An 11624-nucleotide genomic window follows, 5' to 3' on the forward strand; every position below is an offset into this window, starting at 1 on the left:
GAATTTGCAAATTGGAAATATCTATTTGATCTCATGAAGAAGTACTTAGCGTATCTGTGGGCTTTGAACCTTTAAAGACTGAGTGGATGGACAGCCAGGCTGACTTGTTGCTGTTGTTGTTGTTGTTGTTGTTAGGTGGCATTGAGTCATTTCCAACCCATAGCAACCCTATGCACAACAGAATGAAACACTGCCTGGCCTGTGCCATCCGCTCAATTGTTCCCAAGCATGAGCCCATTTCTGCAGCCACTGTGTCAATCCAGCTCCTTGAAGGCCTTCCTCATTTTTGTCTCTATTTTACCAAGCAGGATGTCCTTCTACAGGGACTGGTCTTTCCTGACAACATGTCCAAACTATATAAGAAGTTACCTCACTAGCCTTGCCTCTAAGCAACCCTCTGGCCATACTTCTTTCAAGAGAGAGTCGTTTTGCCTTTTAACAGCCCATCGTACTTTCAGTTTTCTTCCCCAGCTACACAATTCAAATGCATCAGATCTTATTCCATGTCCAACTTTCACATGCAGAGGGGGTGACTGACAACATCACGGCTTGGGTCCGGCACACCCTAGTCCTCAAAGTGACATCCTTGTTCTTCCTCTAAAGAGGTCTGTGCAACAGATTGACCTAGTGCAATGTGTCTTTTGATCTCTTGGCTGTTGCTTCCATGAGCATTGATTGTGGATCCAAGTAAGGCAAAATCCTTGACAATTTCAAGGAATTAGCAGCTCAGCAATGCTCCCAGTGTGGCTATTATTTGTGATCTCTGAAAGAAGGAACCCAAGAAGAAAGATACCTGGTGGCAGCATGGTTGTGAGTTGGGCTGCTCACTGACAGGTCTGCATTTCAAATCCACCAGCCCCTTCCCGGGAGAAAGATGGGGCTTTCTGCTCTCGTGAACGGTTACAGTCTCAAAACTCCCCTGAGTAGTTCTACCCTGTTCTATCGGGTCTCTATGAGCCTGTGTCCACTCAAGTGAGTTTAGTTTGAGTTTTGGAAGAATGAAAGGGGGATGCAACTGAGGCCAGAGCACATCTATGTAAAAATTCTACAGTGCCTATGATAAAATATTGCTCATTGCACTTGGAATAAACTATAAACTCAAGGTCATGTCTTCAAGCAGGCCTGATCTGAGTTCTTCCACCACAATGCTGCAGTCACCCAAACCTGTTTTAAGTTATTTAAATACAAGCTACTCTTCCGCCTCAAGACCTGCATTCACACACAGGACATTTATCCGGCCCGCTGGGTGTTTTTGCCCCGTTGTTGTTGTTGTTGTTGTTGTTGTTGTTTTTAACTTCAAAATAAGATATATGCAGTGTGCATAGGAATTTGTTCATAGTGGGTTTTTTTAAAACTATAGTCCAGCCCTCCACAGTCTGAGGGACAGTGAACTGGCCCCGTTTAAAAATTTGAGGACCCCTGGCTTAGATTCTCTATTTTTGTTGTCAATATCCACTGACCTCCCCACTAGTCTCCATGTTGAGAATTCCATTTTCGACTAATAAAAACCAGAGTGACAAGTTTGTTGAAAGTGACAGTACATCTGAATGGGAAACCAGTAGCCATCTGTTTAAAATGAGGAAGAACTCTGAAATCAAATCTGGTGTCTTGGATTTATGTTCAATTATGTAATGGTGTCTTTTAAATAAGAGGACCGACAGACTTAAGCAGAGAGAGAAAGAGATCTAACACATCGGTTTAAGAAGTTACTAGCCCAAAACGAAACTGAGCAGAATAAGTGATTTCTTCCCAAAGCAATTCTTCCCCCATATAATCTCTTTTCACAGCTCATTAACTCTCTGGGAATCAGAAAAAGGTGTTTCCCAATTATCCTGCCACCAGAGAATGTAGCAGGTGGAGCTAAGTAGAAGCTCAGGAGGCAGAGTGCACAGCTTCGTGCAGAGGTGTTTTGTAGGCATAGACAGGAAATGCAGGGTGCCTAGCGGTACAGTGGTTAAGCACTCAGCTGCTAAGCCAAAGGTCAGTGGTCTGAACCCATAGCTGCTGTGGTGAGTTCAAAGATATGGCAGATTGCTTCTGCAAATATTATGGCCTTGTAAACTCTACGGGTAATTCTACTCTGTGCTATAGGGCCACTTTGAGTGGGAAGCTATGCTGTTGAAATAGGAACTTAGAAAAGCAATGGCATTTACTTTTTTTTTCTTGGCCACTTCAGTACCAAAAAATTTCACTTTCTGGATGTCATCTGACAATATGGTTCAGGCAAACGGAAAGGTGGGATTAAGAATAAGCATGTGGAAAAGAGATGCGCGATCATTATAGATCATGCAGGGAAAGATAAGGGTCTTCCCAGATAGACAACGGGCATTTCTACTTGGTCAACTGTTCAAACCAGAGTCCCAAGCAGCAGAAGTGAGTCAGTCTGAGTACATTAGAGAAACAAATCCACAGAAACTCATATGTATAAGAGAGAGTTTTATATAAAAGGTAAGTGAACATCAAGAAAACATCCCCACCCAGTGCTGCCCAAGCCCACAAGTCCAACATCAACCCATATGTCCAACACCAATCCACAAAGTCCTCCTCCATCTCCCAAAATATACACTATGATGCCAACTGCAGGAGGAAAGCCAAATCAGTGAAAGTGTAAGCATCTCAGCACTGGCAGGGGTCTCCACACGGCTGCTCCAGCACCCAGGGCTGCGTCGGGGTAGGTCCATGTGGCTTCTCCTCAGCGATGTCTTGCAGGAAGTGAGCCTTGCCAGCTGAAGCAGGGAACTGGCTACGGCACCCTGGTCCGACCATCAGAAAGCAAGGGACCCGAGAACCAGAAAGGCGAGGCTCACCAAGCCATTTATCTCTCTGCCCTTCAATTAGCCTCACATATGTTTATCGACCAGGTTGGCACAATAAACTTTAACTATCTCAATCCACCTGGCCAATAAACAAGAGGGAATGATGTGAAGGGGCCCTCTGACCAAAGAGAGACCAGCAAGATGGCCTCCTTATGAGAGTGTCAGAGCCAATGCTCATACCACCCTGACCCAGGAACAGCATTCTTTGAATGACAGTGTCCAATACCTTATTAGAAGTCAGATTGATGGGAAGGGGAGAACTAGTGGAATCTCAACTTCTTCTGAGTTCCTCCAGAACTTCCCTCTTGTAGGGGAATTTTCAGATAGGAATGCCAAGGAAACTTAGGCTAGAAGTTAATTCCCAAAGCTTTCAGGATCTGACAAGGAGATACCACATTGGGACTTCAGAGATTCTGAATTCTTCTGGAGTTACAGTGGTCCAACTAGACAGCTGGCACAGCTCTTTGGCACCCAGAGTTTATAAGGTGGCCTCAGATCTGTGAAAATGGGGACTATAACTTAGACCTTTATAAGCAAGAATGGTTTTTGAAAAGCGGCCCAATGAGACTAATCTAGAAAGTCAAGAGAAAGCAGTAATACCTCAACAAGAGGTACTGATCCAATTTTTTAAATGGGCACAGGACATGAACAGTTGGCTCACCAATGAAAACATCTAGGCAGCCAACAAACACATGAAGAAATGCTTGCAATCACTAGCCTTCTGAGAGGCAAATCAACAGTGATGAGATACCACCTTATGGCTGCACTGATAGAAAAGTCAAAAAAACCAGAAAGTAACAAATGCTGGAGTGGTCTGGAAAGATTGGAACCCTCATACCATGCTGGTGGCCCAGTAAAAAATAAAGTGAAAAGACTGGAAATCAATATGGCACTTCTTAAAAAAAACCCCACAAAAATACAAAAAATTAATTTGTACTAATACAGTATGACCCAGAGATACTGTATGACTGAATATATACCCTAAAGTGAGAGTCAAAGCAAAATTAGATATATGCACACCCATGCTCACTGCAGAATTCTCCAAAATATCCAGAAGATGGAAACAACTTAAATGCCCATCCGTAAAAGAATGGGCAAAGAAACTTTGGTACATAGAGTGGAATACTATGCATCACTAAAGACTACTGATAAAACTGTGAGACAATTCATGGCGTGGATGGATTTGAGCCTTCCTTGAATCTTTACAGTGCCCACCCCCGCCCCAGGAAAACACTAGTACCAGGCAGTTTACCTTGGTTAGTTCTTTGCCATGAGAGTAAAGTAACTGTAAGACAAAATTTTTGTTGATTTCTAACTGCAACTGTTGACCCAGGTCAACCAAAGCTTACCTGGCTATGTTGTTGACTACCAACCTCCAAAAAGCATCTGTGAATTAGGGACACCTTTATTCCACACTCCTTAACATTTGACTGCTTCGCTTCATCCTAAGAATCAGTAAATTTTTGACAACATCGAAGATGTCTTGCAGAACTCTCTTTAACTCATTACATCATCATAGATAATCCTACTGCTTGTGGAAAGCCTACCATAAATAATATGCATAAAGAAGACTGTGCCTCCCTCTTCCATCAGGTGACCTAGCAATGTGGTGTTGGGGGTACAAATAAGACCTTTACGATTGGTATAGAGGTCATCAAAGGCTTGGATGGCTGGGTGCAATGGTAAGCACAAGAAAAAGCTTGAAAGACAGTTTCTTGGTCAAGCAATGAACAACAATGAACATGAGAGGAAAATGTGCTGAAATTAATTGTGGTGATGATTGCAAAAATAATCTTACTATCATTGAATAGTTAAATTGTATAATCTGTGGGGTAGGTGCCAATAAAAAATCTAAACATTTCTTCATCACAGTCACCTTCACATGTTTGGATTCTTCTGAAAAGCCTCAAGCCTTTTCTCGAACTTAAGTAAGGCTAATACATGTGTTATGCTGATTTTGATGATCTAACCAAGTTTCTGTTTCAATAATGAAACCATTGATTACTTGCTAATAATTTTAACTTGTAGTAGAGTAGCGTCTTTCACATGCTCTATTATTCTCACTTTGTCCTTTAAAACGGCTGTGATTGTTGGCTGACTACTCCCCAAGGATGGGGCTTCACTTCTTTCTGTTGCTTTATTTTCTATGGTAATTGTTTTCCTTTTTTCTTTGATGTATCACCCATATTTGCAACAGATTGACCCTGTGGAAGCATGGATACAAGGGATAACTTAAGCCTAATGCAAAGTTACACACTCAACACTGTTTATGGCAATGCGATCTCACTTAAAAGGATGTTGATAGTCTTTGTCAGGCTGATGAAGTGTTGAAACCTAGCAATGCTTTTGTGAGTGTTACATAGTACACACTCATTCACTGTTACAAACCATTGTGTTTAACTTAAGTCTTTAGTACAGTAGGCTTTGTTTGTTGTTAAGTATGAGTTGTTAAGTATGAGTTGCCATACATTGAATGTTCTTATCTTCTTAACCCAAGACTTACTGTGTATGCAGCCACTGGTTTATCAGAGAACTATTTAGGAGTGTGTTCATCTTTTCCTTTTCTTGAGTCTTTATAGCTTCTATTATTGGCTGAGAGAAAGATGATTTGGCTGGGGCACACAGAGGTGAGAAAATTGGGGCGGGGGCTGGGGTTGGGGGTGTCACTTGGCCAGTTTGGGGATGTTATAGAATTGTAAATGGAGGCAGAGGTGACCCAGGATCCAAGTCGTAGCCTCTGGCTTTCCCAACCGTGCTTGGTTGCTTCCCGAGGAAAGCCATGATCCTTCCAGGGGGTCTGCAATAGTCTGGTGTGGGTGGGATGCGTGGCAGGACCCTGCTGAGAGGTCCAGCTTCACTTTATCTCCTCTCCCTCGATGCTTCCTTACAGGCGTCAGACTCCATGCAGCCTTCCCGTCCTGGGGTCTGACCTGCATGTGGCATTCCTCGTGTGGTGCAGCCTGCTTCGGTGTGCAGGCTGTCTGCTTCTCTTTATCGTGAGGCTTGAATCCCAGCCCCAACCCCTATTCCCAACAAGACCCTTCAGCGCAGGATGCCTGGACCAGAACTCAGTGCTCCACATCCTATTATTTGCCTTAAAAAAAAAAAAGTGTGAAACCCTGAAGTTTCTGGATACAACTTGAACAGGTGTTTATTTTGAAGTTTTATATATTGTCCTTTTTCTGCCCTCTGACCCTTCCTGTTTCAGCAGTCACAGACTCATCTTTCCCTCTGAAACTCAGCCTTCCCCCAGATCGCACCAGAGGCATCCTGAGGTTCTGGAAGAAGCCCACAGGGAAAGTTGTAAGTACTTTGAGGTTCTTGGACCAAAGCTTCTAGGGAAAAAATTCCTCTTTTTGATTGAGAATGTGCCAGCTATGTATTAGGCATGTCCACACTCATTTATGTGAGTTGATCACAGTCACTCTGACAAGATCAATCCAACAATAGGTTATATTGGATACAGAACAGCAGAGGGGAAAATGTTCCCAACTCACAGAAAATGACAGGTGTCTTATACTCTGTAGCAGTCAACAAATGGTGGTTGATTTCAGGTTTAAAGGGATTGCTCGCATGACTTGGACAGATTTCACTCCCTTATAGGCACTCTATGCCCATCCCAGACCTGAACATGTGGGACCCCAGGGAGGCAGGATTGGTCCCTTCTGCATCCACTGCATGCCTTAGGGTGGTAGGCTTGAGGAGAGGGTGGGGGCCACCCTCTCTGGTGTCAACCCCTCAAGAACAGAAGCAACCCAAGACTAGAAGGCAGAGAGAGGGTCCTGTGAGGACAGAGGTGACCCTGTAACTTTCACTGAGGGAAATGAGCCATGACCCTTAGCCAGAGCTGACAGAGGCTGGGGGAAAGAGGCAACACTGCCATGGTGGGTCCAGGAAAGAGGCTGCCTTCTCAGGGAGGCACTAAGCTGGAAAATGAAGGATGGAGATACTGTCCCTCCCCACAGAGCCTGATAGTTCCATAGTTCCACAACACCATATTTGAGCTAACTCACCCTCCTGGTTGCTACAGAGCCAGGAAAGGGAGGTTGTGGGGAGACTGCAGTCCTCACACAGAGCCCCTTGTCCCCTGGGGTCCTCTAAGCCCCTCAGGCTCATCCTCTCTGTCCTGCTGTTCCACCTCCACGTCTGGCCCTGCTTCAGTACAATCCCCCAGCAAGGGCGGGCTGGGGAGGTCCTGGAGGAGCCGGCCTTCCCGCTTCCTTTCAGCCAGCTCCTTGGCACAGCAGCTTGGAGTGTTGGTCTCGTAGGTGTCGTGGAAGGTGTTGTAGTCCACCTCATAGAAGCCCTTTTCCAAGGTTAGGACAGGTGTGAAGCGGTGGCCCCAGAGTACCTCAGTATCCATGTAGGAACTCCGTGCTTGGCAAGTCATGCCTAGGGGAACAAAGGCCACATGCATTAATTGTGGCTACATTCACCTACCACTCCCATCCATGCATTCATTCATCCATCCATCCATCCATTAGTCCAGTCATTCATCTGTCTATTGATCCATTCATCCACCCACCCAATCATCCTGATGTCCATTCATCTATTCATTCAAATATATATCATTAATCAAAAACATTTACTGACCATCCACTTTGTACTAAACATGCATGCTAAACACATGTGACTGGAAAGCTGAATAAGGCACTACCCTTGCCCTGGAAGGGTTCAAGGTGCGATGGAGGCAGACAGTTCCAAATTGACATGTGAGATTTTGGAGCCGGTTACCAGAGATTGGAGTGAAGACTTTATAGAAAGGTTAGAACTAGAGACATGATTTCTGACGACAGCATTTAGAAGCGTGAACCCAAACTCACTGTCATTCAGTCAATTCTGACTTTAAAGAGGTCAATTCGGAGTGAATGAACACAGCAAATCGGACAGGCATTTAGGACATAGGGGATTGTTTAGGGTGACACATATGGGAAGGGAACACCACCTGGCTCCTTGATTTGAGAAGGGGTCAACTCTTCTATTTTCTGTTAACTATGCTTATGAAACACCTGTGTCCCACCCGTGCAATGTGGCTTTGGGATCCCCTGTAGCTAAAACACCACCTACGTCCTTGGCAGCTGGAGCTCCCAGTCCATTTCAAAGCACCAGGGAAAGAAAGGAACCCCTCGCTCTGCTGGGCATTGTGCTTTCCTATGTTACCCCATGTCATCATTTAGGCCCCCAAAAGCTCTGTGAGATATGTATGATCATCACACCGATGACAGGGCCAAGCTGCCAAAGAAACGTCTGACTCAAACCTGGGGCTGAATCTGACATGTGTGTTGGGTTCTATGAGGGTGACAACCAATCTATTAAAATCACTGCGATCAGGCTAGATGAGAGTGACCTCCTTCCCTTCTTTACCTGGGTCTCTCCTATAGTCCCCAGGACAGCAGCAAAGGTTCAGAGAAGGCTGGAAGTGGACCAGTTAAGCCAGGCTAGCTGTAGACCCCTGACAATTGGGGAGCTGACAGGGTCAGCACTCATTCTCCCTGCTGGGGATGGTCCAGTGCCCTTTCCCTGCATCAGGGCTATTGACAGTGGAGGTGAAGTGGGATCATGTAGCTTTCTTATGGGTCTCCAACTCTCTGGTTTGTTCCCCTCTTTTGTAGCCTTACGTGGAGCTTTCCCCCCAAAACCTTAGTCAGTGTTCTGCTCCTGACAAGGGGTAGGATGGCCTGTGAACCCCAAATTCTGCTGGAATTGGCTTTGTGTAATGTGACTATCCTCAACCATTGGTGCTCCCACCACTGCTCCCAGATGCCCCCTGGCTAGGCAGTGCTCACTCACACAGATGTCCATTTAAGCACCTGGAGCACCACTTCCTCGTTCCCCTTTATCTATAGTTCCAGGACAGGTGCACTGGGGGATGCCCTGCCTAAGGCTACATCAGCATCAGCTTCCCAAAAAACTACCGTGTAGCCACATTCCTGACAGTTCCTAATATTTCAGCCATCAATGCGCTATACAGTAAGGAAGTCCTGATGGTCTAGTGGTTAACGTGCTAGCCTGCTAACTGAAACATCAGTGGTTCAAACCTACCAGTCACTCTGCAGGAGAAAGATGTGGCAGTCTGCCTCCTATAGGGTTGCTATGTGTCCCTTGGCATTGGGGTTGGTTTTGGGTTGAGCCATGTTGTGGGAAAAGCTCCTGATTTGTTAATAAAAACCCCAAATCTGAGTATGACTGAGCAACATCTGTGAAATAGGAACTAGACCAGCCCTACAGTGTTGTTACAAGAATCAGAAAAATATCTCTGTATCACTCTGAGTATGAGTGAGTTTTCTAAAAACTGTTGTTAGGGCCAGAGCTGATGTGAGGCATCAGTCTTCTTGCTGACAGAAAATGGAAAAGAAGAAAGAAAATAAGAAGCAGGCCTCAGGTTTGTGGGAGGACACCTTTCCTGGGGAGCTTGGCTCCGTGTTGGTGGGGCAGAACTGTGGCTCTTAGAACCTCATCGCTTCCTGGAGTCCTCTCATCAAGATGTGCCCTGGCTGAAGGGCTAAGGCATGGTGGTGGCCTCAGCATCAGTAGCTGAGCAGAATGTTCCAGGCTGGCTAGGAAGAGGGCACTTTCTCGGGGGTCTCTAGAAGTTGAGGCCTCCGCATGAATGCAGTGGTCTTGCAGGAAGAAGCTTTGGGCAGTCCAGGGTTCCTTTAGACATGTTTCTGAAGGAGAACTCAGGGACGGACTATTCCAGAAGGGCCCGGGCTAGTAGAGCAGCTACCACAGATCTGCAGAATAGGCGCCACTCCAAAAAGAACATTGCAGGGAATCACCTGGATTTGGGGAACTGTGCCGCACAGCCCTTTCCTCATGAAGGGAGTCTTAATGTATAATGACACCAGGGAGTCCTACTGGAGAAAAACCAGTTCTCCTTCACTTAACGCAGTATCGCCCATTGCTTCCTGATAATAGAATCCTTTCTAGGTAGAACACCTGTTCCAGGAAACACTCGGAATGTTGGGAAAAAATGTTCCCAACTTTGGACTTGCCCTGTTTTGATTGGGCCCCTGGCTCTGTCACCTACTAGCTCTTACTCTTGGGCAATGATTTAACACACATGTACCTTTGTTTCTCTGTCTGTAATGAACACTCTCAGAGGTGAAGGATGGAATTCAATGAGACAAGTTGTGTTTAATATTTAGAAGAGTGCATGGGAATTAGTAAGGGTTCAATAAGTGCCACTTATGATATTTTGAGCAACTATAATTAAGGACTGTTTGGGTTGGTTGATTGTGCCCATGCCATCTTCTGCAATCACAGTGGCCTAAGTAATTTAGTGTGGTCAGAGAATTTTGTGCCAGGAGGATGAAGTATCTTACCGGTGGCCTCCACCATCCCTTCCAGAATGACCACAACTTCAAACTCTTCCTGATCCAGCTGAGCGCGGGACATCTCCCAGAACGGGCTCTTCTCGTTGATCTCATGAGAAATGATGAGTGGTGACACCAGGAAGAGACGATCATCCCCAGTGTCAAAGCCCACATTGATGTCAGTCTGGTTCAAGGGGATGAACTCTCCTTCTTTTGTCTGCCGGGACTTGATGAGCTTGGCCCGGATGGAGGCCTCCACGATGTGGGAGTTTCGGAGGTCACCCACCCGGAACATGAGGCAGAGCTTCTCGTCGCGCATGGAGATGACGGCGTTGTTGGAAAACATGAGGGTTTCAGCTCTCTTCTTTGGCTGACTGATCTTAACAAACATACACCCCACCATGAAGGCATTGACGATGGAACCGAGGATGGCCTGGACCAAGAGGAGAATGATCCCTTCCGGGCACTTCTCTGTGATGACCCGGAAGCCATATCCAATTGTGGTTTCCGTCTCGATGGAGAAAAGGAAAGCAGACACAAAACCACTGAGATTTTCAACACATGGAATCCAGTTTTGGTCACCCACATGGTCCAGATCGCCGCGTATGTACGCAATAAGCCACCAGATGAACCCAAAGAACAGCCAAGTGATGGTGTAGACCATGGTGAAGACAAGCAGATTAAAGCGCCACTTGAGGTCTACCAGGGTGGTGAAGAGGTCGCTCAGGTACCTGCAGGGTTCCTGCACATTACCGTGGTGTACGTTGCACTTGCCACTCTTCTCCATGTAGCGTTGCCGGGGCTTCTTGCCTTCTGCCAGCAAGCGAGTGCGGTCTGTGGCAACAGGGACATAATCTCGAGCTTGTTTGGGAATCTTCTTAGGGTCCCTGGGAGTGCCTCCAACCTCCATGTCCTGGTTCATAGCGTTCCTAGAATCACCGGCCATTGTAGGGATCCTTTGAGTGAAAGAAAGACATCATCAGTGGAGTTCAGTATTCTGGTTCATGGGAACCCAGGACAGCACAGTCCCTCCTATCTCTGAGCTCCGCAGGACCTCTCATCCACCCCTCAGGAGATCAGACTGACACTCTGCTGCAGGGACCAAGCTTTCCTGCAGCCGTTACTCACCTTCCTTGGGCCTGGTCCAGATTCTAGCATAAAATAGATATTCAATTGATATTTGTTCGGTGCATAAATAACACCTCAGTGCCAACTGCACAATGTTTAAAGAATGTAAAGAAAACTAGGAGTGATTTTAAAAATAAAAATCGCAACAATATTTGAAAACCATTCAATGTTCTTTGCATGACTCATGGATTATGTCGTTAACATCACAACAACCCAGTGAAATTTGATACCATAATTCTTGCTATACAGGTGCCACATTGCTTGCTTATAGGTTACATTTATTGCTAGTAGTTTATCTCCTTCCATTTGAATGTAAACTCCACAAAGGCACATTCATGTGTGCTTTATTCCCTGATATAGCCAG

General features: G+C 45.7%; 1 protein-coding gene across 1 annotated transcript; it reads right to left on the reverse strand.

The window, feature by feature from the left end:
- Window positions 1-5951: 5951 nt before the first annotated feature.
- KCNJ5 (potassium inwardly rectifying channel subfamily J member 5) lies at window positions 5952-11082 on the reverse strand. The gene is made up of 2 exons (XM_004714175.2): window positions 10142-11082; window positions 5952-7208 (listed from the first exon to the last, which is right to left on the reverse strand). The coding sequence occupies exons 1-2, from the start codon at window positions 11076-11078 to the stop codon at window positions 6883-6885; spliced, it is 1263 nt and encodes a 420-aa protein (XP_004714232.1). The 5' UTR covers window positions 11079-11082; the 3' UTR covers window positions 5952-6882.
- Between the last annotated feature and the right edge of the window lie 542 nt (window positions 11083-11624).

The sequence above is a fragment of the Echinops telfairi genome, unplaced genomic scaffold (assembly GCF_000313985.2).
Source record: "Echinops telfairi isolate 266 unplaced genomic scaffold, ASM31398v2 ScPeMD7_7465;HRSCAF=8503, whole genome shotgun sequence".
In the NCBI taxonomy this organism is placed as follows: Eukaryota; Metazoa; Chordata; class Mammalia; order Afrosoricida; family Tenrecidae; genus Echinops; species Echinops telfairi.